This window comes from Chiroxiphia lanceolata, chromosome 1, assembly GCF_009829145.1.
Source record: "Chiroxiphia lanceolata isolate bChiLan1 chromosome 1, bChiLan1.pri, whole genome shotgun sequence".
Classification (NCBI taxonomy): Eukaryota; Metazoa; Chordata; class Aves; order Passeriformes; family Pipridae; genus Chiroxiphia; species Chiroxiphia lanceolata.
The window spans coordinates 131211865-131238437 of record NC_045637.1 but is presented as its reverse complement, the minus strand read 5'-3'; the positions used below and the strand labels follow the sequence as shown (position 1 = coordinate 131238437).

Genomic DNA, 26573 nt, shown 5'->3' with positions numbered 1-26573 from the left:
AAGGAAGATAATTAAATGAAGTAAAGGAACATTTTTATGCCCGTATGTTGGCCAAAGAGATAATTATGTATCACTGTCTTCCAAAATGTAAAGCCTGTGCTAGCAACAGAAGGAGTATTACAGGAGGCTGATGCAGTTTGGCTTCCTTCTGTGAGAAAAACATGAATTAATCTAAGAGCAAGTGGAACTGGTGGGGCATGACAAAGGAAGATACTGCTGGATTCATGAAACTTGAACACACAACCCAATCTGGAAGAATTACAGATAGAAATTATTAGCACATTTAGCTAGTTCAACCAAACCTGTTAGAGCTCTCCTCAATAGTTGTTGTTGTATGTGTATCTGGGCAGAAAACAACAGGATTGATTTAGTAATATAAGAACTGGCAGCAGTTGTGCTTTTTCCAGAAGAGACCTTAGTAAACCACCCACTAACAAGAGCAGTAAGTGCATCTTCATACGAGTGAGGAACAGTGATTGCATAAAACCAGCTGGCTTTAGACCAAAGACATGATCTTTGAGACTCTCAAAGAAACCAAGTAGTAATATTCCAATGGGAAACAATGTTCCAGAAATCATTTGGGCCTGTAAATGGCTCAGTATGTGGTTGTTTAGCTCTGATTTTAATACAGAAACAAACCGTAAATGCTTTTGGCTGACTGGGTGCAAATTTCTGGATAATTTTCAATTCAAGAGTCAAGAATTTTTTTTACAACTGTCCTGATTTTCTTCCTGCATTGAACACATATCAAAGCAAGTATTCCTAACTCATAATCTGTTTACAGATTGGTTGGCGGGGGAAAATCTTGAGTGAAAATTGTGGATGTCTATGTGGACCTTATTCTGAGAGCAGTCTTGGCATTTGGAAATACTGTCAGTATTTCATCTCTGGGAAGAGATGAAACTTTCCACAACCTTATTCAGTGCAACCAGAGAGTGAATTTGAAGGAAATGACTGCCAACTGCTTCTGCCTGCAAAACCAAAGTGATTTTCACACAGCTGAAAGCCTCCTATGAGTAGAAGTTGAGATGTCTACATTAGTTCGAAATAGATGTTCTCTGAAATCCAGGAAGGATAGCAAGGTACAAACCAGTACAGAGGGACCACAACAATCTGAGTGTGGTGACCAGATCCTACTGAGCCATGCTAGAGAGTAGCAGAGGACTGAAAAAGAATAAAGAGAAAAATATTAACAGAATACCTCCTCATCACAAAACTGATTAGAATACTATGTATGTGGATAGCGAAAAGGTTTGGTTTTCTGCAAAGATACACATGTTGATTTGGAAGACAGTTTTTCTACGTATTGACTTGGTAGACGTAAATCAGCAGGTTTTGCTAATTATTTTGTGCCTGGTTGCTGTCCTTCTTTTACCTTTGAACCATTCTTGGCTTCCATCCTGAATAATTGCATTAGCCTCAGAGCAACAGGAAGGTAAAACCTGAAGGCAGTGAATTGCCACAGGAAAACAGTAGGTGCCTGTTAAACTCTCATGGCACAGTGGTAAAAGCCATCCTTGCATCTGAACAATAGGAAGAAAAAGCTTGAAGCTATGAAAAAACAAACAACAGGAAGGAGTTCTGCCTGGTGTGATGGGGAGGCTGAACTCTTACATAGACAGACCTGAAGGAAATGGGTTCATCTTCAACAGACCATCGCATGTGGGGTCAGAATCAGTGCAGTGTAGGGAGGTCTCTGTGGAAGCAAATCCTCTCACAAACACGTCCACATGAAAAATCAGAGGAATGAATAATGATCATTGTTTGAGAAAAAATCAGGGTGGGATAGAAAGGGGAGAACAAATGAGGAAGAGAGGGAAGGAAGAGGATTTCCAGAGGGAGAAATTGTCTAGTTGCACCTTAAAACATAGCTCTATTTTTGTCATTATTGAATATTTCTGTACTGTTTCACAGCAGTGCAGACACTCAGCAAATACTGCCAGATTGAATTCCAGCACTATATTACAATGCTAGATAAAAATCAAACATAAGCAAATAAATAATGCATTGTTTGAATATGTGCCTGAAGTGAGATTATTATGACTAGTAAACATTTATTATTTGGGGACATAATGAAAAGTGGGACCTTTACAATTCAAGTTTCTGATTTGCTGGTTAAATAAAATGGAAAAAGTCTTTGAAAGGGGATTTGGGCCATTTTACTCCAGAATACTGTTGGGTTTTTCCTAAAGGTAGGTTTCACCGTAGTCTTGAAATGTACCTTCACATCTGCAAACTTTTCTTTCTGAAAACGCTGTACTTGTTCAGAGTGCTTTCATTTTTTGAGGCCTTTCTAACACCCCTTTTTCTTTAGGCATTCATGTTGCTAAAAAGATAGACAAACTGGGCATGAGATCATCGGATACAGCTCAGATCTTTTTTGAAGATGTAAAGGTCCCCAGCAAAAACCTCATTGGTGAGGAAGGAAAGGGTTTTACATATCAGATGTTGCAATTCCAAGAAGAGCGGCTGTGGGGAGTAGCCACTGGTAAGTCATCATTTGCGCTTCTGCGGCTGGGTAGGGACGCAAGGGTCACTTTTCGCATGACTAACAGCACTTTCCTTTTCTTGTAAGCTGCAATGATATTTTACGATCTGTTTTTGAAATCTGTCATAGCCTAGATACAGACAACCTTCAATTTCTCTAAAAAGACCTGAAATAGAAAGCATTTTGTGAGGCATCACAGAGGCTGTTTTGTTTTCTTCTCTCGGTGCTTCTCTGCTGATAAGCAAATATGGCATCCTGTTACGTTTGCTACAAATATAGTGCAAAGGCTAACAAAATACTGGCATGAAATAGAAGGACGTTGACTTCTCTTGTAGTACAGTAAATTATGATATTTATCCTGGATTTTAGAAATTTAACTTATTGGCTATGTAAAGAAGTGTCTCTTACAGGATGCCAGAGCTTTGTTTTTGCAGATCTGTTTTACCTCTGTACAGCACCAAATTGGTACAGCACCAAATTCCTTTCCCTGAAATTATGTTTTCAGAGTTTCTATTACTCAGAACTCAGGCAGTACTCAAATCCATGTACTTGAGTTGTATGGCTTGTGGATATTCCAGAAAACCAGATCCAAGTCTGGATGGTCCATTTTCAACCTCCAAACTTTCCCCCTATCCACCAGTGTTTGCTTCTTGAAGTTAAATATAACGTGATTCACGGTAAGAAAATTGGTCCTCTTTAAATTTCAGGATTGTCATTAAGACATTAATCATGTCACTGTATTTGTGCTCTTGCACATTCCCTGTCTCTACTGTCTGTGTGTGGCTGGGGAATTTGGAATACTAAGAAGTGGTGTTTTGATTCAGTGAGCAAATAAAAAATGACTCTCTGTTTTGAGTTGATCCCAGACCAAATATTTTGGAGTTCAAATGCTTTAAAAAAAAAATCTTTGGTTTGAGAGCCAAAGGAAGCCTGAGAGTAGTTTTAGCAAAGGACAGGAGGTTACACTTGCAAGGGATGTCTGCAGGCTCAGGCAAGCCAGAGATGTGATCCTACCACTGGTCCTGTTTTAATCAAGGAGTATGCAGACTGCAAGGATGTGCACTGTGCATTTTTATGCTTGGTTTGAAGTCTAAATTAAACAAACCATCAGAAGCTCTGAGTTGCAGTGAGTCTCCCCAGGCAGCAGAGTAGCTCGCAGCATTAGTCATGCCCCAGGCAAAAGTGACGTGCACTAACAGCGTTGACACACAAAGCCTGGCAGGTTAGATCACTCCTGTTAAAACCACTGACAGCTTGGTACTGTCCAGCCTTGCACAACTGCCTGGCAGTCACCGTGCTCTGCCAGGAAATGGGACACAAGATTTCAATTCTTCTTTTTCCCTAGAACAACACAGTGGAAGCAGGTGAATCCTTACCTTGGATGAGCAGCCTGGGAAGGCCAGGGAGAGGCCATCAGGGAGGAAGAGCCTTGGAGCTCACCAAGAGAGAGGGATCTGCCTCCTACAGTGTGCTGGCTACTGTGTTATACCTTGCCGAGCTCCCTGCTTTTGCTTTTATCCACTCTCTGATATAAAATGCACGAAAGCACTGGGAGCAGGGACAAGACCTATGGTTTAGGCAGAGTTCCAAACTTCAGGGGTAACCATTTGTGGTAAACTAGAAACCCTTGTTTAGAAGGGAGCCCAATATTTGATTGGTGAGATTTGTTACACCACAACATCTAGCTGTTAACTTCCACTCCTGCAAATAGTTTTACCTATGTCCAACCACGAGTGTTTCGCTGAAGGCTCTCAGATGTGCAAAACAATGTGTGTGCCTTCAGTAGTTTTGTGATTAGGTCTACACGTTTAATCCTCATCGTCACTTCTTCCCCTCAGAATGATGTTTCCATTCCTTCCCAGTTCATGGCTATTCATGCAACATTGAAAATTGTCAGTCTACTTTTAAACACTTTCCAGATCAGTCCTGGCATGCTCCCTTTCACTGCTTCCTAAAACTTGGAGAAGGCAGTTGATCACCATTCTTGTCTACCTTTCCTTTTTGGGTGTAGTTTTGTTGTGTTTGGTTTTTTTGTTGTTGTTGTGGGTGGGTTTTTTGGTTTGGTTGGTTGGTTTTTATGTATTTTTAGTTTCAAGTACCATGTGCCCCAGCCTTCTCTTTATTAATTATATTCTTTGTGGCCAGTTTCCTTCTTCACTGATTTTTTTCTTTTAAAATGTATTTTTGGTCAAACAGATTTAAAATACAGATGGAAAACTAACTTCCTGGAATCGCAAAATTTGGTCCCAGGTGTGGTCTTTCCTTCTGAGTGACACATTATCAAAGACACTGGTCAAAATCACTGTGCTTCTTGCTTCATGGAAAGAGAAGAGCTGCCACATGTGTCTGCCATGTTGTGACACTCGGTAAATACTGTCCATTTGAGGACCTGTTGCACTAATCACAGGAAAAGAATGTTGCTATGACAAGAAAGCAAACAGTTGTTCTGTGAATTGCTTAACTTGGAGACTAAGAGGGTGTCTCAGTGTCCATGAGAGAGCAGAATGGCACTTTTCTAACTACTTCTATCTGCTCCTGCAATCTCAGTTTTACGAGCACCATTGAGTCATGGCCAGTAACCAGGATGACAGGTCCTTTTGCATGGGCAACACATATCCTTAAGAGACAGATTGCTCAGCTTAAGAGCTCACTGGACATCTCACTAGAGAGTTGTCAGCCACAACCTAAGAAAAATATATCTATTTCCTTTTCTTTTGAGAGGAAACATAGCAAGGCAAAGTATCTTTACACTGAGAAGAAGTTTCAAGTGGAAAAACATAAGTTGGATGGAGGTATAAGGAAAAGATTATTCTGCATTTGGCAACTTCAAGTGCTTTCACAGTTCTCAGCTGTGTGGTAGATCACATATGTCCTGCATATGTGACAGGTAAAACTCATGGGGCTACATTTGTCTGATGATGTGGAGAACACTTTATGATGAAAAATGGAAACAAATATACGGGGGAAAAAATTCTTAGAGAAAATGGATTTCAGTGTTGTGAATGGCGTTTCTCTGTACTGGCATGACCGACAAAGTATTGTGTGCTGTTGTGTTGCACAAGGCTGTTGGCCATCATGGTATTCATGATCTGCTGCATTTCATTGCTGTTTGCTGCACAGCTAGACCTTGCCGTGTTAGAGCTATGTTCATCGCTCTAAATACCTGTAGTCATATCATCACAGAATAGTTTGTGTTGGAAGGGACCTTTAAAGACCAACAAGTCCAACATCTTGCACTAGACCTGGTTGCTCAGAGCCTCATCTAACCTGTCCTTGATGGGATGGGACATCCACAATTTCTCTGGGCAACCTGTTAACCACTTTCATCATAAGGATTTCTTAGACTCATAGAATGATAGAATGGCTTGAGTTGGAAGAGACCTTAAAGATCATCTACTTCCTACCCCAATACCATTCTTCCTTATGTTCAATCTAAATTTACTCTCTTTCAGTTTAAAACCAGTGCCCCTTATTCTGTCACTGCTTCTGGTAAAAAGTCACAATCTTTCTTGCAAGCTTCCTTTATATATGGAAAGGCTGCAATAAAGTCTCCCCAGAGCCTTCACTGCTCCAGGCTGAACAACCCCTACTCTCTCAGCCTGTTCTCATGGGAGAAATGCTCCATCCCTTTAATCTTCTTCAGGATCCTCCTTTGGACCTACTCCAACAGCTCAGTGTCTGCTTTGTACTGTGGGCTCCAGCTCTGGATGCAGGTGGGGTCTCAGAAGAATGGAGGTAGAGGAAGAGAATCACCTCCCTTGACCTGGTAGCCATGCTGCTTTTGATGCAGCCCAGGGCAGTCCTGAGAAGATTTTCTCTGTTTATTTCTGTGTACAAGTGGTAGTTCCTGGAAAAAGCAGAAGGGCAGCTAAGGAAATAGGAGTTTGGATCAACAGGGGCAGGAAGGAGGCAGTGAAGTGGAGAGATGGACACTATGGGAGCAGTTTTCTCAGGACCCTGCTGAGCCATGATGCATGGTGACAGCCTGAGCAGAGATGGGCCAAAGCCCCTTCATGATCTTCAGACCTTTTGCAAGCAGGACCTAAACAGTTGTTTTTCTGTTCCCTCCCATCTGGTCCTGCTCCTTCCTCCTCTTTGTTGTTTCCCATCTCCTCTTTCCCTGGTGCTGGATGCTGGGAACCACACAAGCTGTGCTAGAGCACCTTGCTCTGACACATCAACTAAAGATTGTCTTATCCCTACCGCCTTCCTTCTGCTCTCCTAGCACTGGCATGTACAGTTTAGTTTCCCTCCCAGCAACTCAGACTCAGCTGTATGCTTCCCAGGTTTTGGTCTGGGGGCAGGGGACAAGGGGTACCTGGACACTCCTTCCTGTTTCTTTAGCATCTCTCAAGCTGGAGACCATAGAAATACAAGTGAAAAAGCTGTTGGTAGTATACATGCCACAGTGTTGTGTGACATAATCCTTTGGAATAACAATATTTGTGTTCAAGAGATGTTCCTGAAAACAGAAATTTAGTTTCCTGCCCAGAAAACCAGCATTAGTGTGGCAGCATAGTGTAATAACACAGAAGAAATGAGGACATTACTGTATATGCTCTTTTGAAAAATAAGCATTGAGGCTAGTTGTATGAGAAAGAAAGGGAAAATACTTAGGAAATGACAAAAGCTGATGATTATGGAATGTGGGGACATCATGTGAAAAATGGTGCTCTGTGGAAGAGCTGGTAAATGATCATGGCACGAGGAAATTGGTGGGATGTGGAGTCTGCACAGGAGAGTAGAACAGAGATGAAATTTAAATAGAGGTGATCTTGAAAGCAATGCAAAAAGGAATATGGAACCACACCAGGCTCCTGTAAGGGACTCTCATGTGAGTAACTGACAGGTAGGAAAAGGGATTTTGTAGTAGTGCAGGGCTCGGTTTTATTTTGCATTTCGGATTCAGAGTTTTGTGGTTTAGACTCTAAATGTAAATTGAGGTGGATATGCATATTTTGAAAAGAGAAAATGTGACCCTTCTTACACAGATGGATTTGTGAACTGTCACTGCTCCTTGCCATAGGGACATGGGTCCACATTTGCCAAACAAATTTCTCCACATATTCAGCACCTGCTCTTATCCTAGCTAAGCTGCAAGAGACTGATAGCCTAGTCCTTCACTTCAAGGCTGGCCTTGGAAAAGAAACTTCTCCCTTTTCTTCTTGTTTAAAGTGGGGTGTCTGTCAGTTTGCGCAAAGAGAAGCAGCGAACAAGTTCTCTTGCTTTAAAGCAGCGTCTGCCATCTCTCTAACCTGTTTTCCAGCAGTATCCTATTTTGATTCTGTTGCCATTAGAAGAACTATTTAACATTTATTAAAAGTGGCTGTGAATCTTTTCCCTTCTTTTCTATGCTGGAATCCAATTACAGAATGCAGACATAATAAGCAGTAAATTTGTGTTCCTTGATCTTGGAATAGGTTTCTGCCTTCTCCCTGAAAGCTTCCTTCAATTTACATTTCTACAGCATCCCTCAGTGAGCACACTACACTGTCTGCCTTCAGATTTTTTCAGGGATTGTAACAAACCTTCCGGACACAGGCAGAATGGAAAGTAGGAGTTACCACAGGCTTTTGCTAAGGCCCCAAATGAGGCATTAAGGATAAAGTTTACATACTCATCATGATGTACTGCTTTCTATGACTTTCCTTCCCTTCTATCCACCTCCCTTTATTCTCCTCCAAGTTTTGGCAGTCTGGGGCTCAGGTGAGATAGATGCCTTTAAGGTACAAGGAGGGCTTTTTTTCAGAATTGAAGTTGCACCCCAACTAAGTGTGTAGAACAACTTGCTTTAGAAAACCTAATGTATTAGTTATACAATGTGAGGAAAACATCTTTTTCAACAAGAAGCTAAACAACAGATCTGGCTAAAACCATGTCTTGTTCTGTGCTTTGCTTCTTCAAGTCCTGACACCGCTGGAAACTATAATAAAAGAAACTATTGACTACACCCGCCAGCGGAAGGTGTTTGACCAGTCTGTCCTGCACAACCAAACCGTGCACTTCCGCCTGGCCGAGCTGGCAACCGAAGTGGAGCTCCTTCGCTCGCTGCTGCACCGTGCTGTTGGTGAGCTCCCACAACTGCCTTCCCAGATGTGCTTCTCTTCATGCAAAGAACCTCGTCAGGCTAAAGCAACACAGGGAGGTGCTTTCCAGAGAGGCAGGCTCTGGCCAGTGACTCCTTTTTTATCCTTTTTTTATTAGCTCTGTATGTAGAAGGAAATGACGTGACAAAATATGCTTCCATGGCTAAGCTAAAGGCAGGACGTCTGGCCCGTGAAGTGACTGACAGCTGTCTCCAGTTTTGGGGAGGAATGGGATTCACCAGTGAAGTTCTGGTGAGCAGGTTTTACAGGTAAGCAAGTGGTGAAATTTGGCCTCTTAAACGTCCTGCTAAAAGATAACCTACTTGAAAAGGGCACCAGCTCCCAGCCAGTGTGAACGGTATTGTTCTACGGAATGGTACGTCACTGATGTGTGTTGTGGATGCAAGGAGACACAGTGCAATTGATTTTAGGGTGATGTGTGTCACGACACAGGCTGACTATTCCTTTGCCAAATCTTGGCTTTGCATTACAATTGTGAAGCTTGAACTATCCACAGGTTGGCTTAGATGTCAAATAAACTCAGTACTTTCCCTGATGGTCCTCTGGTATCTGCCAGACAGTAGAACAAAGGAAAAAAGGGCTAGCAGCAAGTGATTTTTTTTTCTCATTGCTTTTTGTTTGCTTGTAGTCTTGATTATAAGGACAGAAATAAACCAGAAGCTTTCTCCCAAAATGAATGAAAATCAGCTTTATCTTTTTCCCCACATGTATGTGAAACTGGAGTTCCCCACTTGGCTTCTGCAGTTGTCTTTTCTGATAGCAGTCTCCACCTGGTTAGTCACACCAGATACTGTGTGAGACCTATGAGAAAGGTAGTTGCTTCCAGCAAGTTGTTAGACCATTAAAATGGCACAGAGGCCTTTTTGCAAATTAACTGAAGTCCCTTCAAATTTTACTCTGTATCTACTTAGAGCAAAATTCTCTCTAAGCAAACAGCTTCCTTGGTAGCTTTAGGAAAGTTCTGGCTCCAGTGTCTTATGTTCTGTAGATGGACCAAAATAGAACTTGAATTTTTTTGCAGTAACAGATTTACACTCAGCCCTTACATACAAAATACCTAATCAAAGGTTAGCAAAATAAGTGGTTCAGCTAGCTGAAAGTTTCGGTAAAGGTATCTGTGTAAAGTGAGAGCAGAACACTCAAGAAAATCTGCAAAAAGCTTGTTTCTTCTTAGAAGGTTGAGTTATTTTTTCTATTTTTAATAGCATTTTATGAATAAGAATGCCATTGTAGTAAATCAGAGAGAACCTCAATGTTTTTTGACTTGTGGATTCCTGAAATTTCCTAGTGAAGGTACAGACTGTTTTATGGTGGTGGTTTTAAGCCAGCTTTCATTATGATGGTTTTTCTTAGTTATGTTATTCACAGCCTCTATTAACAGCTAATGGTCCCTGGTGATGGAGGTGTTAAAAGCTACTGCAGTAGGCACTCTGAATAAAATGAATCTCTGTCTTGAAGCACTTACTGTAAATGTTGTAGTCTGTACAGATTAATGTGTATGTGCTTATATATAGCTTTGTTTTGTCTTAAGTTTTCCTAGCCCAGCATAGCATTGCTAGCTGTGAGCAGAGGTTTTCTCTGTGGATTCCAGAGTGGTTTCCAAGTAGACCAGCACAGTCACATTTTTCCTGAGGAGAAATCCAGAGTGTTTCCTATTGGTATACATGATCAGCTGGCTAAAGAAAAGTATCTTTCTGCCTCTAACACAAACACCTTTATAAATGAGGCTAAAGGTGGTAAGATATTTATACTCTAAACTGTTCTGTGAATCAGTAAAATTCCATCATTGAGTAACCAAAGGTCCAGTAAGGGACAAGTAGAGTATTACCTAAATAAACAACTACAAGTTCAAGTGAGAATCTTGTTAATCTGTAACAATAAGCAATGCAGCAACTTTCCCAAATCTGTTCTTTTCAGTACAGCAGTTCGAGTAACCATTCACATCACTGTGATATTTCTTGCACAGCATGACATCTAGTCCTAATGCACAAATATTTTTGTAGCATAATCCTCACAAAGTTTCCAAGGAAATGTTGGATAGTCTTCGACATGTCGGGCTCAAAGACTTCTCAAAGAACACACAGCACAATGCATGGTTAGTGCATGAAGTCTTTGAATTTTAGTTATTATTGTCGGTCAGAGATAATTAACAGAAATGGAACAAAACTGTTTGCCAGATTACTTTATTCATTTCTGTCATTTTAATCATGAGTATTTTAAACCTTGTAGAACAACTGACATTTCTTAAGTGCAGTATTCTCTAGAAGGCATAAAGAGAGCTGCTTCACCATGTAGGTGCCTATACTGGGCTGATTTTATATATGTAAATGTTTATTTTCAGTTGTACGAATTCTGATAAGGAGAATGGGTTTTTAAAAAAAGTTTAGAGCCCAAATATCAAAGGGTTTCATAGAAAAATAAAAGCCAATATAAAAGCCAATATAAAAACCATAAAGAATGGACTTTCCAGCATATACCCTACTAGCAGGATTCTAGAGAAGGAGAGCACTAGCCTGGAGTCATGATTGTTTATTTTTCTCTCCCTTGTCTGAAAGGCCTCAAAGACATCAGGACTTGGGAAAAATCAATTACTGAACAAACCCATCATCTATATGAAAACCCCAGTTTATGAGAGATCAGAGGGAAGAAACCTTCTAGTAGCAAGTTTATTGCAATTTTTTAGATTTAAAGAGTTTTTAAAAACTTCAGGTAGTGATCTAATAGTGATTATAATACTAATTATGTACATTTCAATTGTTATAGGAAGAACTTGTGTGGCCTTCTTAAAAGAGTTGAGTTTTTTTTTAAATTAAGATTGTGACTAATGTTACTAATCACCATGTCTAACTGCTGCCAGTTCTTACAAGTTTTACTCTTGTGGGCTGTGAGGGGGAGAATGCTATCATTTCTTTACTTGCTGCATTGTGAAAGAATCAAGAAAGCAGCAGTGAAAAATATTGACTATTCATGTGAAATAGAAGTGTAAGTAGCATTGCAAATGCACACAGCTGAAGAACAAACACAGATTTCAATTTTCCCCTGTTATTGCAATATGAAGTTCTACCTGTAACTGAGGATAGTTAAAAAAACAAACTTCTGTACAGTTTTAAGTGGATTTTTTTATAAGTAATGCATTTCCTTCTGTTTTTGTATCTTTCACATATTTAAAAAGTAATTTGAAATATTTTATTCAGTTTATTTTGTTGTTTATAGTCTTTCATTCTTTACAAAGAATGTCTAAACTTGAGTGAGTCTAGACAATTGGGGTTTTTTAATCAGTTTTTGTCATTATAACCATTTGTGGTTGTACCAAACAAAATGAAACCTATCCATCTATTTCTGCTGACAAAAACAATTTGCTATGAAGTCCGCAGCTAATTGTTGAGATAAGGCTTAATATCAATTTCTGTCATCTGTGAAACAAAATCTGTAGTTTCAGCCTTTTTCTGCAGAGGCTTTGAGACAGACAGATGCCTGTCTACCACTTTGTTTAACTTTTATGAGTATCTTGCCAGGGAATTTAGGAGATAAAGCACGTGACACCTAGCTCTATGATGGCAAATCAAACAGTGATGACTTTACAGCAGAGCTACACTCCAGAGCAGGCCAAGGTGATGCCCATTCCTTCAGCTGGGTCTTCAGAATGTCCCTAAATGGAAAGAGCAGGGCCATGGGAACTAGCAGGCACAGCCTCGGGTGTCTGGGCTGTGGCAGCCTGGCCAGAGACCTGCTGCACTGGGTGGCATCAGCTCAAACTTCTCTCTGTGGATCAGTCTCCTTTAGATTCTGCTTGATTTGGACAGCCTAGAGGCAAACTAGCTGAGTCTGAAAATTGAAGAAATCACAAAATATTAAGCTTGAGGGTGCATCAGTATATTTTATAGAGAAAAATCTTGCCAGTAATGCAACCTAAAAATAGTAATTGTTGAGAAAAAAAGGGTAAACATTTTGTAATCAAGTGCAATTTGTGCTGAAAAGAAGCAGTGTAAAAAATGTCCTTCTGGGAAGCAGTGCTACTCTAAGCCACATAAACCTTGGTATGGATTTACCAATGGCCTCCTAACCAGGGAAGCAGAGAGCAGCACCCCTGAGAGACCACTGCCATGAAGCCAGGCTACTAGGGAAAACCAGGGCTCGAGTCACCAAAACTTGCTTTCTTCCCCATGTCTGACCAGCACTGATCACTGCCAGAAAGGGGAAAGAAAATTACTGAGTTTATTTTCTCAGGAGCCTAAAGTTTTGTGAAGACACCTGCATTGAAGGTAAGTAGTGCAGCAGGCTCCTCTTAAGATGTTTGTGAACAGAAAGGGCTTTTTCAGCGCCAATGCCGTATGGCTTTCCAGAGGAAAATGTACAATGGCTCCCTGAGCAGGCATGGCTTCCTGGCTGTGGGTAGTAAATGGTACTGGAATGCACAGCTGCAAACACCATCATATTTTATCAGCTTGAAGCTAGAGACAGATTTATAGTGCCATGAGCTGTGGCATAGCTGCCTGCTTTACAGGCAGCGTAATGGACATGGCTTAGCTTGTGCGAAGCAAAGGCTGAATGGCCCTCAGAACGCAGAGGGGTCAACATCAGCCGACAGAGGAATGTTAAACTGCGGACTATATTGGATTATACTACTCAGAAACACATCCAGGCTGTAAATTAGAGGGTTCCTAATCATTAGAATAACTTTGTTATCTGACAGCCTTCAAATTAGGATAGTCCAAGATTAAAAGGAGCTTGTTTTTTCTCCTTAAAGCAGTGCTTAACACATTTCTGAAGGCTATATGACATTACCTATGGAGATGGGAAACATGATCTGACAACATAGAGGGTTCTTTTTGTTCCTTTTGCTACATAACTAGAAATTATTGATAACCTGGATTGAGTGGGAATGGCTCCTTACGCTCCCTCATAAGTGTAGTTTTTTAACTCAGCTTTTAAGAACTTTTTCTTTGTCAGAAAGTTGGATTACTTTTTTAACATTTACATCTCTTGATTTGGTTGAGTAGGATAAGTCTTATATTCTATAGTGAGTGTATCAGATGCACGGCCTTTCCCAAATGAGAAGAAACTCTTTGCAGGGAGTGTTTTAGAGGGATAGAACACAACAGCTGGATTTCTCTCTTTCCTCAGGCTAACTCCCACTCTCTCAGCATTCAATAAGCAGCTAGAAGTTTGGTCCCTCAGAATGACACCTTCACAAAATTGCAGGCTGGTTCCTAACTGTCCTTGGTCAGGGTGAAGCCATGACAGGTCGGTGCTCACCTCAGTGGGGCTGTAGTAGAGCAGGACTTGCTGCTCTGTCATGAGGCAGTAACAAGGCGATGGAGAAATCAGAAAGCAAAGTGTCACTGTGCCAGATGAAAAGATTCTAGAGGTAGCTTAAGTAAAGCAATTAAGTTCTAATATTTATAGGTATTAAAATATTTATGTGCCATATTAACTATGCATTATTGATATAATATAAACTATCAAACCAAAAGCATACAATAAATAGCTGATATAAAAGCTTACTTTACTATGTCCTCTTTCCCAGCTTCCTTGCAGTTCCTGGCAGGATAGCTGGTCCCATGATTTTGTTTTCTTATTCTGAAAGCCTCTTTCCCAGAAGAGGGTTGCTAGATTAAAATCACTTGAGTCTTTTGTCATCTTGATCTGGTTAAATTAGGAGAAACCTTCCACCCTATCTCCCCAGGAGAGAGATCACCATTAGTCACCTCTCTGTAGATTATATAAGAAATACTCCTTATCTCGCTCCTACAAAAACATAATTACTAGCAACCTTGTAAAGACACACACGTGCACAAAACATATGTGAAAGGTGTTTTATTTTTTCAAAACGTGTCTTTATACATGATAACCTGACTTGTCTGTCACACACACCACCAAAACCAGTGCCCATTTCTAACATCTTATAAACAAGCCATGTGTCCAGGACTCCTGCTGCAAATGGAGGATTCTTACTGGCATCACAGAGGAGTCCTAAGGATTAGTTACCTGCTGGTGCTACAGTGAAGATGCAAAATGCTGAGCATGGGCAGGGGCTTTCTGCAGCTTGACAAAGCAGACAACACTGCAGCACTAAGAACAAGTAAGCTACCACTGTTCCAGCTCCACAGCCTTCAACAAGGCCTGTAGGAAGGTGGGGAATCTTCAGATTATTAAGCAGCAGTAGTTTAGAACTGTTTTGGTAGGTTTTTTTGTTGACGATGGTGGTTTTTAATTCTCCCCAAAGGAGAAAAGAAATTTGTGAGTAAAGTTGCTTGAGGTTGCAGTATTTTGCAATCTGGCTAGCACAGGAAACTTAGGCAATACTGTTAGGGATGACTCAGTGATGTTAATGGCAGGTTTTAAATGACTGTGATTAGATATATCAAACTGAAAGTAAATATTCTTGGAGCAGCCATTCCTTTTTAAAGCACAGCAGCTTTACAGACCATATAAAACTATAACAGAATAGTATACAACACTATACTGCTATATAATATATATACGTGTTCTGCTAGATCTCACATAGCCATTAGGGAGACCAGGATGCTTACTGGTTAAAAAACCTGAATGAAAATTGTACCCTCTCTGTACAGTTCTCGTGTACTGATTGACTCTCATTTACCACACAGTTCATCAAAATTAAGGGCTGCAACACTTTTTGCTGCTGGCCCTGGAAAAACTCCCTCCCCTCTTAAAGTTCAACTGCAGGCTTAGGCACCTACCGCTTTGGGAGAGGACCAGCAGGGATATTGAGGGAAGTATCACAGACCACCTCCCCAGGAGGAGGCAGTGGATGAGGTGTTCTGCAGGCATCTGGAATTAGTATGACACATGCAGGTAATCTCATCAGGTTTCCCAGCAGAAAACCGTCAGAATAGCATGCACATGTTTAAATCTACTCTTTATATTTTTACAGAGACTTGAGATTGATGTCAATAGGAGGTGGGACAGATGAAACCATGCTTTCCATCATATGCAAATACATGGAAATACTTCCAAGCAAGTGAAACAGCTCCACTCTTTCTGGAAAATTAAGACAGCAAGAGCATGGCTTGTACTGCACACTGAAGGTAAACAGCCAGTACATTTTGAGTAGAAAACTTAACGGTAATTTTGTCATCAAAATGCACATCCAGGTCTTTCAGCATTACCATTCTATGTGTTCTCCAATGTCAAAATTCTGTTGATATAGAGCAGCCTGTGAGAATGCAGCCTCCTGCAAGGTATTTTTCAATTTTTTCAGTATGTTACTGAAGTTTTTCAATGATCCATGCTAAGCACACAGAAAAAATGTGTTCTTTAATCAAGCTTTATCTACATTTTAGAGCATCTACGCCACCAATTAAGAAACAGAACTTCTATATGGATACAGCTATGATTTCATTAGTAGTTTAATCTAATTTCAGCATAGCTTTGCTTTTAAGACCCATAATTAAGGCACAAATGGTTCTCTGCCATGTCCAAATACTAAAACAGTGCCTTTGCTCTCAATTACAGGTACCTTCCCTATCTTTCACTTTTAGCAAGCAATCATGACAATGAGCTGTGTCATCTTTGCCAAGTTCACACCAACTCTGTCATGGATGTTTGGTGATGAGAGTAGTGGTTGATTTTTATTTGCAGAATTCCATAAACAACTCTTTAATTGTATCTGAAGGTTTTGGAGGCCTGAACTTCAGCAGCAAAGTACCATGTTTTCTGTGTAACTATTAAAGAAAAATATTAAATGTGTTAATACGAAAATTGCGCGTAATTACTTAAACTCTTCCTAAAACAGTCATTTAAGCCAGAAGAGACAGCCTGTATTATGGATTTTAAAAAAAAAAAAATTGCCCCTTAAATGCAGCACCATTTCCAAAAATTATACTGGTATTCTACAATAGAGAAGAATGTATATGAACAACACTAGCTAGAATAATACTACAAGACACTTTATTTGACACTTCATAATTCGTTATTAATGGCAACACATTATACAGTATTTCTAGAAAAGTCTTTCAAAAATTGTAGATACAACTTCAATATCTAGGAAACTTAATTTTTTTATACGTTAAACTCACTAATATAATAGCTTCAATGATTAGAAACTATTTGGTGAGCCAAAGGTAAGTCTTCAAACTAAAAAAAACCTTACTGTGACTGCACTTCCAACAGGTGCATCATAATTTACTTGAATATAAAATTCAAAATATCTGCCCTTGTATTTCAGGCATCATGCAGTGTAGATCGAGGGACCATCACAAATTGAAAAGTAAACATCCTAATGATAAAAGTTTGTGATTCAATGGAATCATTAAGTTCTGATACTTTAAATATAAAGAAAACATTTGTACTGTGTCCATACTGATTGATCCCAATGATCAAAGGCATTTGCTTAAAAGAGATGTGTAAGCATGATTTGTCATATTTGAATTAAAAAATAAAATCCAGTTTTAAGTAACTTCTCCCCAAAATACAGTTTAAGCACACAGTTTAAGCTACTTAAACACTATCAGATCTAGCCACAAAAGTAATTTTTGGTGGTACCACTTTTACATTTGTTAGCTTCAGGCCAGACTTTTAAAAATCCACAGATAAAACCAATTTAGAAAGATCCAAGTATTCTTCATGCTTTTGCAATCTAGAAATTACTACATGCCTGAAACTGGAGCTCTAATTTAGAGCATGGTGCAGAATGAAAAGCAGAATGAAAGAGAAAGCCTTGTAATTCTGCAATTACTTCATATTTGAAAACCCCTTGTTTTCTGTATTTTTAAAATCAATTCTAAAAACTATTTTCCCTTTAAAAAAGCCACCTACTATGCACTTTCTGCGTATTTACAAAGAATCCCCCCAAAACAGGGGATGATGGGAAAAATTCTGACATATTAAGAAAACTATATATACCATTGCATTAATAGTTAATGCAATTTAGAACAATTTCATCATTTTTTTCAACAGAATATGCCACTTTAGATCAATGTCTTCATTAATTAAGACTGTAGTTGAAATTACACAATGTAAACCAGAGGTACCGTGCATCACCTCAGTTTAATAATCCAGTATATTACAAAAAAAACAAACAACGAAAAGAGCATCATATAACATAATAGCTTTGTCTGGCTTCCTCTGGAGAGTGTTCTCAGTCTGCCCATAGTTGCACCTAAAAGTCCACCTGTAGAGTCGAAATCATTCTCCTACATTTAAAAAAAAACCAAGCAAACAAAGCAATAAAAAACAGGTTACTCTGAGAAAAGAAATACCCTTACAGCTCACTAAGTGTAGTTTTCCTTGTTTTTTCAAAATTTCCAAAACTAAAATTATTTTAGAGGCAAAAATTAACCTCGAAAAACTTTCACCCATTTATCCAGTGCTGTTTTTTCCCCAAGCCAAAGCAAAGTGCAAGAAAAAAAGGCATTTCTGACTTTCTAATTTTTTTGCTTCCTTCTTCTATTCTTGAATACAATTAAATATAGAACTGCCTCTTTAATAGTACTATACATTTTCTAATTGAAAATCAATAGTCATATCTGAAGTAAAAAGGCCTTGGTTGTGCCTTGAAAGTAACATATTTGCACATCTTATCTTTTTGAACAGAAATACTGTTACCAAATCAGTCACATTACAGTCAATAAGCTGTCAGCATTTTAATAAAAGTGTTCATACTAAAAACCAGGATGCTTTACAGTACTAACTTCTTAATCCTGCCCTGTATTTAAAGGAATTTAGTTACTACATACTTACCATTTCTGATAACATTTTATTTTGGTTTTTAACTTCTGTTCCAATTTCAATGGAAAGCTGTTGAAAAACACCAAAAAGTATGAAGTATGAGTAATCAGTTATACATAGATTAGAGAACCCAGTCTAAAATACATAACATGACTAGCATTTCCCCAGGAAAAATGTGAAAACAGTACCTGATATTTTCAAAAAACAAAATAACATGCATAGTATTCTATCAATAACTCATAAGAAAAGATTTTTCATCAGGTGAGTCTAAAGAATCACAGAAGGTGCTCAATGGTCCTCTTCCAGATAATGTCTTATTAGAATTATTGCATGGACTTTCAAAAATTCAAGATCTAGTCAAGTCTAAAGTAGCAATTGCCCATTTCCTGGAACAACTGTTAAAACTGCTGGCACACAGCACAAAGGACCATGAGCACCCATTTGACTCAGTGTAGCCCGAGCTGATGCATGTAACCTGCTAAAGCAATCTCTTTTGACAAATTCTGTTATGCTATAAATGGGATTTTCTTTAGTGAACTTGTGTAGCCCTTCTCTGCTTTGTGTCACAGCAAGGAAGCCACAGGACCAAGAGGAAAGCTGCATAGGCCAGGGAGAGTCAGTCCTGAGATTGTGACCAGGGCCAGCAACAGCCTGGTGAGCAGCCCAAGACTGTCCAAGGTCAAGCTACAAAGTGAACCTGGGTTAGGGTTGGAATCAGGGAGATATGAGATCAGGCACAGATGGAGCTGCAACATCTCAAAGACAGGAGCCAGCCAGGAGAGCCTTGGCTTAAAAGCAGCTCTGGAATCAAACAAGGGAGAACTGACACTGATCCTAATTCTTAGCAGCTTTTCCTCTGCCACAGTTCTTAGCAGCACACTGGCCTTGAACAACCAGCTCAACTCCTAGAATGGAGGGAAATGTGCTCCAGGCCCCCATGCTTTGGATTAGACTGAACAGGTTTGGTTTTATGTGTCACAGCCTGAATCTCATTATTTCTTACTGCTGCATTTCAGTGCAATCTATAGTAAAGCAAAAGTGAAACTGATTTTACATGAGGCTTTTGGGAAGATTATCTGAAGGTTACTCCATATGCCAAGATTATTATGTTGCACTAAAAGATGCAACTGCAGAAAGAGCACATGTGCTGCTCCTTGGGGCACTGCCAACTGCACTGTCAACATACATCAATTTTGAAATGTAACATACCAAGAAGAAGACAAGAAATAAAATTTGCTAACAAAGGTCAAAGCTTTTCTTTTTACCCCTTTAACTTATTCTAAATTCTTATTCTAAATCTGGTTTAGTTTCTAGTTGAGACTAAACAAATTACATTTAAGCAGCAGTATTAGCAATAGGACTTTGAATGAGTTCAGAATTTCAATGGAAAGAATTCATTAGCTCGTACTCTACATGTAGAAACAGTACCTATTGCTAAGAATGTATTTGACAAAAGTTGTAGTTTTTAAGAACAAGAAACTGACATAATTTTAATCACAGAGCTGTCTTTCAGTTGGACTTGTTTGAAAGAAGTCCTCAGTCTCTGGAAGGAATCAGAATCATTAGAACAACTTCTTCAGAGGATATTAGCATGCTGTTTCTAAGAGCAGTTTTCACATTACACATTTATAAGCAGATACAGCAGAAACTGGTGAGCTGTAGTGATAAGACCAAAAAGTAGTAGTCCATTTTCTTAAATGAAACAGGGTTACTGACCTAAACTCAAAGATTTTAGTTTCTGCAGGGATAGTAATTCATTCTGTAGGACAGTAAGCCATAAGGTGTGCTCAAGGTAGACAAAAAAGGACATCTCTAGCTTAAAAAACTAATTAAAGAAAGAATCAGTTTTACACATGAATAATTGTGCATCTTGGCTGACATTAATTATTTCTTGTCTTTGTATTGGGTTTGGAAACTTTTGAAAAGTTTTGGTACTGGTGGGGGGGCTACAGGGGTGGCTTCTGTGAGAAGCTGCCAGAAGCTTCCCCAATGTCCAAAAGGGCCAATGTCAGCTGCTCCAAGACAAACTCATGACTGGTCAGGGCAGTGCCCATCAGAAACAGTGGTACCACCTCTGGGATAACATAGTTAAGAAGGGCAAAAAAACTGCACAAGACCAATTGCATAGAGAGGAGTGAGAACATGTAGGAGAAAGATCACTGCAGACACCAAGGCCAGAGAAGAAGAAGCAGGAGGAGGTGCTCCAGGCACCAGAGCAAAGATTCCCCCAAAGACCATGGCACAGATCATGGTGAAGCAGGCTGTCCACTTGCAGCCCATGGAGGTCCACAGTAGAGCAGAGATCCACCTGCAGCCCATGGAGGACCCCAGGCCAGAGCAGGTGGATGCCCAAAGGAGGCTGTAACCCTGTGGGAAGGCCACACTGGAGCAGGCTCCTGGCAGGGCCTGTGATTCCAAGGAGAGAGGAGCCCAAGCTGGAGCAGGTGTCCTGTCAGGAGTTGTGACCCTGTGAGGGACCCACCTTGGAACAGCCTGTTCCTGAGGGACTGCATCCCATGAAAGGGACCCACATCGGAACAATTAGTGAAGGACCCACGCTGGAACAGTCAGTGCAGAACTGAAGCCCATGGAAAGGACCCATGTTAGAGAAATTCATGGAGGACTGTCTCCCATGGGAGGACCCCACACTGGAGCAGGGCAAGAGTGCGAGGAGAAAGGATTGGGAGAGACAATGTGTGATGAATAAACTGCAATTCTCATTCCCTGTCCCTCTGCATTGCTGAGGGGGAGGAAGTCGAGGCCAGGAAGAAGGGAGGGGTAGGGTGAAGGCATTTTAAGATTTGGTTTTATTTCTCATGACCCTACTGATCTGACTGTCAATAAATTTATTATAATAAATAATTAATTTATAATAAATTATAAATTAATTTCCCCAAGTCGAGTCTGTTTTGCCCATGATGGTAACTGGTGAGTGATCTCTCCCTGCCCTTATCTTAACACATGAGCCTTTTGTCTTATTTTTATCTCCCCATCCACCTGAGGAGTGACAGAGCAGCTTTGGTGGGCACCTGGCATCCAGCCATGGTTAACTCACCACAGTATTAAATTTATGTTTTAAACTAAGTCCACTGCTTCACTGATTCATATAATTTAATTCAATAAATGTGACAATATCACTGTAATTAAATACATACCGATTTAATGGCACTGACTTTCGTACGCAGACTTTCTGTTAACCTGTCATTCTCTTCTTCATAAACACTGTATCCGCTGCTGGTATAGCCATAGTTACCTGCAGGTGCTCCCTCACCTGTAAACACAACAGTCTGTAGTTACAGACAGAAAACACCACTGGAACAAGTGATTTGCATGCTCCTGAGACAGAGACTCAAATGTCTAAGTTACCTTTTCCAAATGTGAAAGTTACCTTTCAATATGCAAATAAAAGAAAAACTGAGGAATGGCTGTAATTTAGCACTATCAAATTTTTCTCCTGACAGTGTTTTCAGATGAGTTCTATGGAATCAACCCAGGCATTACACGGAGATGTGAAGGAAGCACTGAGGCCACTACATGTGGGAAACCAAACTGAAAATAGGAGAGTTGAGACCATCCTCTAACAAAGACAAATATCACTTGATTACATATTTAAAGGGAAAACCATACTCTGATCCTTACATGAGTTTCTCTACAAACAAGACCTGAGAGCAGAAGCCAGGCCTCTGAGCAGAGCATTTCTGTTTCAGTCACCATTCTGCAGTTCTATTCCCACTCCTGCCTGGGCGTTTTGGGTGATGGAGATTCAGGACTGTCATCCAGACAACTGAGGCAGCAGAGTATGCAGGGCAGAAAGGAGTGAAAGCTGCTCAGCTCCACACATTCACTTCCTCCAACCTCTAATAAAGACTTCCTACAGACAGCAGCTGGACAGCAGCATAGGCACCGGAGAATTAAAGCCACGTCCAGTCAGGACAAAAATCAGTCTTAGACCTCAAATCTAAGATTTGAAAAAAATAAAGAGAGATCAAGACTTAGAAAGGCAAACAGAAAAGAACTACTATAAGCTTTATGACAAAGATTCCACTAGATTAATTCAACTAACAATCCATTTGTAACATTAATATATACTTATATAGCTAGCCAGAATGGCACACTAAAATTGAATGCCTTTGATTGCACTTTAAATACGCTGTAAAGATTTCTGTGTTTGTGGAGGTTTTTTTCTTTTTGAGGAAAAAGGGTGAGAAGAGAGACACCAATCCCAACCACAGAGAAAACTCCATTTCAAATAATTTCATTGTGTGCTTGGCATACATAATATTAATATTTTAAAAGAGAATTACAATGCTATTTTGACAACAGATATCATTTTATGAACCCATGTAGCCATTCCTTAAATCTAAGTAATGACAATTTTTTAATTTGTACTTGTAAATTGTTACTCTACAAGTTAAGCTCTAATGACAGATCCTCAACAAGACTGAATCACAGAATGACAGAATATTCTCAATTCAAAGGGATACACAAGGGTCATCAAAGTCCAGCTCCTGTGTCTACACGGGAAAACCCCAAGAATCACACCATGTGCCTGAGAGCATTGTCCAAACGCTTCTAGAACTTTATCAGGCTTGGTGCTGTGACCAGTTCCCTAGGGAGCCTGTTCCAGTGTCCAGTCACCCTCTGGGTGAAAAATCTTTTCCTAATATCCAGCCTAAACCTCCTCTAAACACAGCCTCAGACCATTCCCTCAGTCCTGTCACTGGTCATCAGAGGAGATCAGTGCCGGCCCCTCCTCTTCTCCTCATAAGGGAGTTGTTGACTGCAATGAAATATATGTTTTCATTTCACCACATTGAGTCAAGAAGCCTTTTTTCCCCCACTTAAATCAAAAGTGCCAATGTCATATACAGAAATCTGACTAAAATTCTATCATTTAGAGAGTTAGGGTTGTTCTCACTTGTGTCTGTTTTACAAGTGTATCTAAGTACAGTATTTTGTGACACAATTTTGAGTGTGTCTATAAGTTAATACACCACACAGCTTCATGCCAAAACACTATGATTCTTACATGGACTGTGACAATGCAGATATGAACAACTGCCCCAAAGCTTTTCAACAGGCATGGCTGCTTCTTTAAATGTCATAGGAAGCACAATGAAGACATTTGGCTACAGCTGTTTATGGGAAGGGCAGAAAGTCCAGCGTGGCAGTTCTACGGACAGTCCCTCAACACTGCTCATTGACACGTAATAGGGACATGGCCATAACACAATTGCAGGCTAAAAAAGAGGTACCAGGTAGATGATGACAACAGCCTAAGTGCTGGTGCCCAGCTTCTATTTCCAGACTATTACATAAAAAATAGTTCTAAACTGACAGCTGAAATGTCAAGGTAAAGCAGAAAATTTTACTGCAGCTGATAACAGACATTTCAGTCTTCTGCTTGACCTTCCAGCAGACATTTTTAAAAAGCAGTTTCAGGATGATTCTTAAGGCATTGTATGCCAGAATCAACCTAAAAGAAAGCATGCTCTTTCTTCAGCGCTCCTTGCACGAACATCCACCACCTCTTCAGAAATAGCACACTGCACTGGGTGGCCTCCAGTCCAATCCCTCTCAGTTCATACTCAACAGCAAGCTGTCAGTCTGACAAAGGAAAGGACTGAATATCTAAGCCCTATCAAATGCCCACTTTTTTATCATAAATATCCCAACACCTCTCTTGCTCTACTAAGAAGTGTTCCCAAGGCTTGTTTTATGTCATGAAAATACCATTGCATGACACAAATCTAAAATGTAGAAGTAAATGTAAGCTGGTGTTAGACACACTTGGTTTAGCCATGCGGCATTTACCGCCTCTAAATACTTTCTAGGAAGAAGCACCAGAACTCAGTCATAAACTTCTGGGGCATAAACATCCCCTAAGCTTAACAATGCAGTCATAGCACCCACGTGGTTGTAGAACACGACGTGGGAGTTCAAAGTTTCCTTACAGTCATCAACATGACTGCGGTTGAAAAATGAGGCCTAAGCTGCTCAAAACACTCAGCAGGAACCCTGCAAAGATTTCTGCATTTGCACCAGATTATATTTGTAACAAATTTATAATAGCTGGGGGGTTTTGTTCCCCCCCACAAACATAACAGGAAAACATACAGAAGTACTAAAATAAAAAAAACCCTCCAAATTGGAAAGGACTTGACTGAAGAGTGACAAATGTCCATCCATGGGAACACGGCTCAAATTAACATCACGTTGGAACATCATCATCAGAGCTAAATGAGCCAAGACTGTTTACAAGAGCATCCAGTGACAGGAGAAGGGGGAATGGGTTCAAATTGAAAGACAGTAGGTTTAGATTGGATATTAAGAAAAAAATTCTTTACTGTGAGGGTGGTGCGGCACTGGAATAGGTTGCCCAGGGAAGCTGTGGATGCCCCATCGCTGGAGGTGTTCAAGGACAGGTTGGACGGGCTCTGAGTAACCCGTCTAGTTGAAGGTGTCGCTGCCCATGGCAGGGGGATTGGAACTACATGATCTTTAAGGTCCATTCCAGACTAAATCATTCTATGGCTCTATGATAAATACAAACCCCAGCGCTGCTCCGTAAATCCAGCTCAGCTAGAAAGAGGCAGAAGCAGGGGTGACGGCGTTTCCCCCAAAAAGCTTCCGAGCTCCGTTGCAGCCGTGCGCCCACGGGCACAGCCCCTCTCCCGCCCCACCTGCCCCAGACCCTCCCCGGGGCCGGGCCCTGCGCGTGAGGCAGCCCAGCCCGGCCCTGTCGCCGCGCTTACCCAGCCCCGCGCGCCTCATGGTTCTGCCCAGAGCCTGCCACGGGAGGAGGAGAAGGAGGCAGCCGAAGAGGAGGAAGATGAGGAGGAGGCGGCCGAAACTTCGGCGGGGCCGCAGCGGGGCTCGGCGGCGCGGCCAAGACTCATTCACCCGCGAGCGCCACGACAGCGCCCCGCGCGCGGCACGCTGGGTGCGCGAACGGGCCGCCGGGCCGCGCGGGGGCTGCTGGGGGTTGTAGTCCCGCGCCGAGGGCTGTGACAGACAAAACCATGAGAATTCAGCGCTCAGTGGAGCTTTTTCACTTTCCTTCCTCAGTGTATTTAGAAGTAAGGACCACGTTGCTGCAGCGTACAGCAACTAGAACTGGAAACCTGAAGATTTTATTATTATTGGATCTTCAGTTGTCTGAGTGATTTAAATCTGACTTGCAAAGATCATTTCCCCTTCATTCTTTAACCCCTTGAGCTGCTTTAGCATAAATGTGTTTCACTTGCTTTCACTAAAGATGTGGATCACTACATATAGCAGTGGATTGAATTTATTTCCCAGGGTGATACCACAAGGATTAATCAGGACTCCAGTGAAAAGCAAACAATATCACAGAGCCCATTCAGAGTTTCCTATTTCAGGTGTGGTGTCCACTGGTCTGGAGAAGCTGCACTGTCTTTTTCAATTACAACATGTTGCCATATCATTAATTGCTTTCATATTTGTGTTGTGGTAGGAACTGGGACACTCAGTATTGGACCAAGATGCACTGGTATTTGTACAAGGTATATAAATACGGACCGAAGCTCCTACTTCAATGAGCTTGCAGTATGCCAGAAGTATTCATCTATACAGTAGAGTTGCAGAAGGAAGGATACAATAACTCTGTAGGCCTATGGCCTCCTGCTGACATCTTGTTTAATTGCTGTAGGGTACCCCATGTATCTTCTTTGCAGTGCACAAAACAATAAATAAATGTAGCATTTCTTTTCTCTCCACTTGTCAAAGTGCAATTGAGTCATTAGTCTTGTCTGCCCAACTTTTGGACAGATGTTGAGAAGGTACTCGTTATTTACTTCTCAGTCACATCTGGATGCCTATGTCTCAAACAACATTACAAAGAAAAAATTTAGTTACTGTAGAAAATGGTCCTCTAGTTTTTTTGATATTTGATAATTTAAACAGTTTATCCAAAATTTCTACTATGGTGTTAGTTACACATCCAAAACAAAAGGCCAAAGAGAAGAAATGAGCTCTGCAGAGCTGTTCACACCTCCAGTGCTCAGTGTGGAGCTAATCTCCATGGGATTTTGTCTCGAACTCAGCAATTCTTACAGGAGTTTGCAAGATGCCCTCATTGATAACTTGTGACTTGATTACATCAGTTCAGGGAAATGCAGCAGTTGTTTCAAAGAAGGGGAAAGTGCTATCATCAGATTAAAGACACTCTTTGCACTAAATTCATCAAGTTCACAGATGGGCCCATTTCTCACCTAACCAGGGCAAAGAGGTTTCTTAAAGGATTATGCTTAGGACAGTAAAAT

The 26573-nt window shown here is 40.6% G+C and overlaps 2 protein-coding genes across 3 annotated transcripts in view; one reads left to right on the top strand and one right to left on the bottom strand.

Annotated features, from left to right (window-relative positions):
• Positions 1-16314, top strand: part of LOC116785366 (probable acyl-CoA dehydrogenase 6) — a 78841-nt gene extending 62527 nt beyond the window's left edge. Inside the window, exons 6-10 of one of the 2 annotated variants that reach the window (XR_004356506.1) lie at positions 2315-2488; positions 8394-8555; positions 8693-8843; positions 15494-15647; positions 16075-16314. Coding sequence is in view for 1 of the 2 variants with exons in the window: in XM_032684684.1 (XP_032540575.1) it covers positions 2315-2488; positions 8394-8555; positions 8693-8843; positions 15494-15584 (578 nt within the window). In the remaining variant the exon portion in view is untranslated. Of the gene's footprint in view, positions 1-2314; positions 2489-8393; positions 8556-8692; positions 8844-15493 lie in introns of both variants that reach the window. The other variant, XM_032684684.1, reaches the window with a different exon arrangement.
• A 178-nt stretch (positions 16315-16492) lies between these two features.
• Positions 16493-25210, bottom strand: BET1 (Bet1 golgi vesicular membrane trafficking protein). Its single transcript, XM_032684699.1, has 4 exons — positions 25044-25210; positions 21444-21559; positions 18301-18357; positions 16493-17753 (listed from the first exon to the last, which is right to left on the bottom strand). The coding sequence occupies exons 1-4, from the start codon at positions 25060-25062 to the stop codon at positions 17598-17600; spliced, it is 348 nt and encodes a 115-aa protein (XP_032540590.1). The 5' UTR covers positions 25063-25210; the 3' UTR covers positions 16493-17597.
• Between the last annotated feature and the right edge of the window lie 1363 nt (positions 25211-26573).

Bases quoted from the DNA above. Each gene is read 5' to 3' on its own strand.
- BET1 (XM_032684699.1), bottom strand. The intron at 18,358-21,443 runs GTATGTATTTAA...GTTTTTCAACAG, and splicing joins AAGTCAGTGCCATTAAATCG to CTTTCCATTGAAATTGGAAC. The intron at 17,754-18,300 runs GTAAGTATGTAG...TTTTAAATGTAG, and splicing joins ATAAAATGTTATCAGAAATG to GAGAATGATTTCGACTCTAC.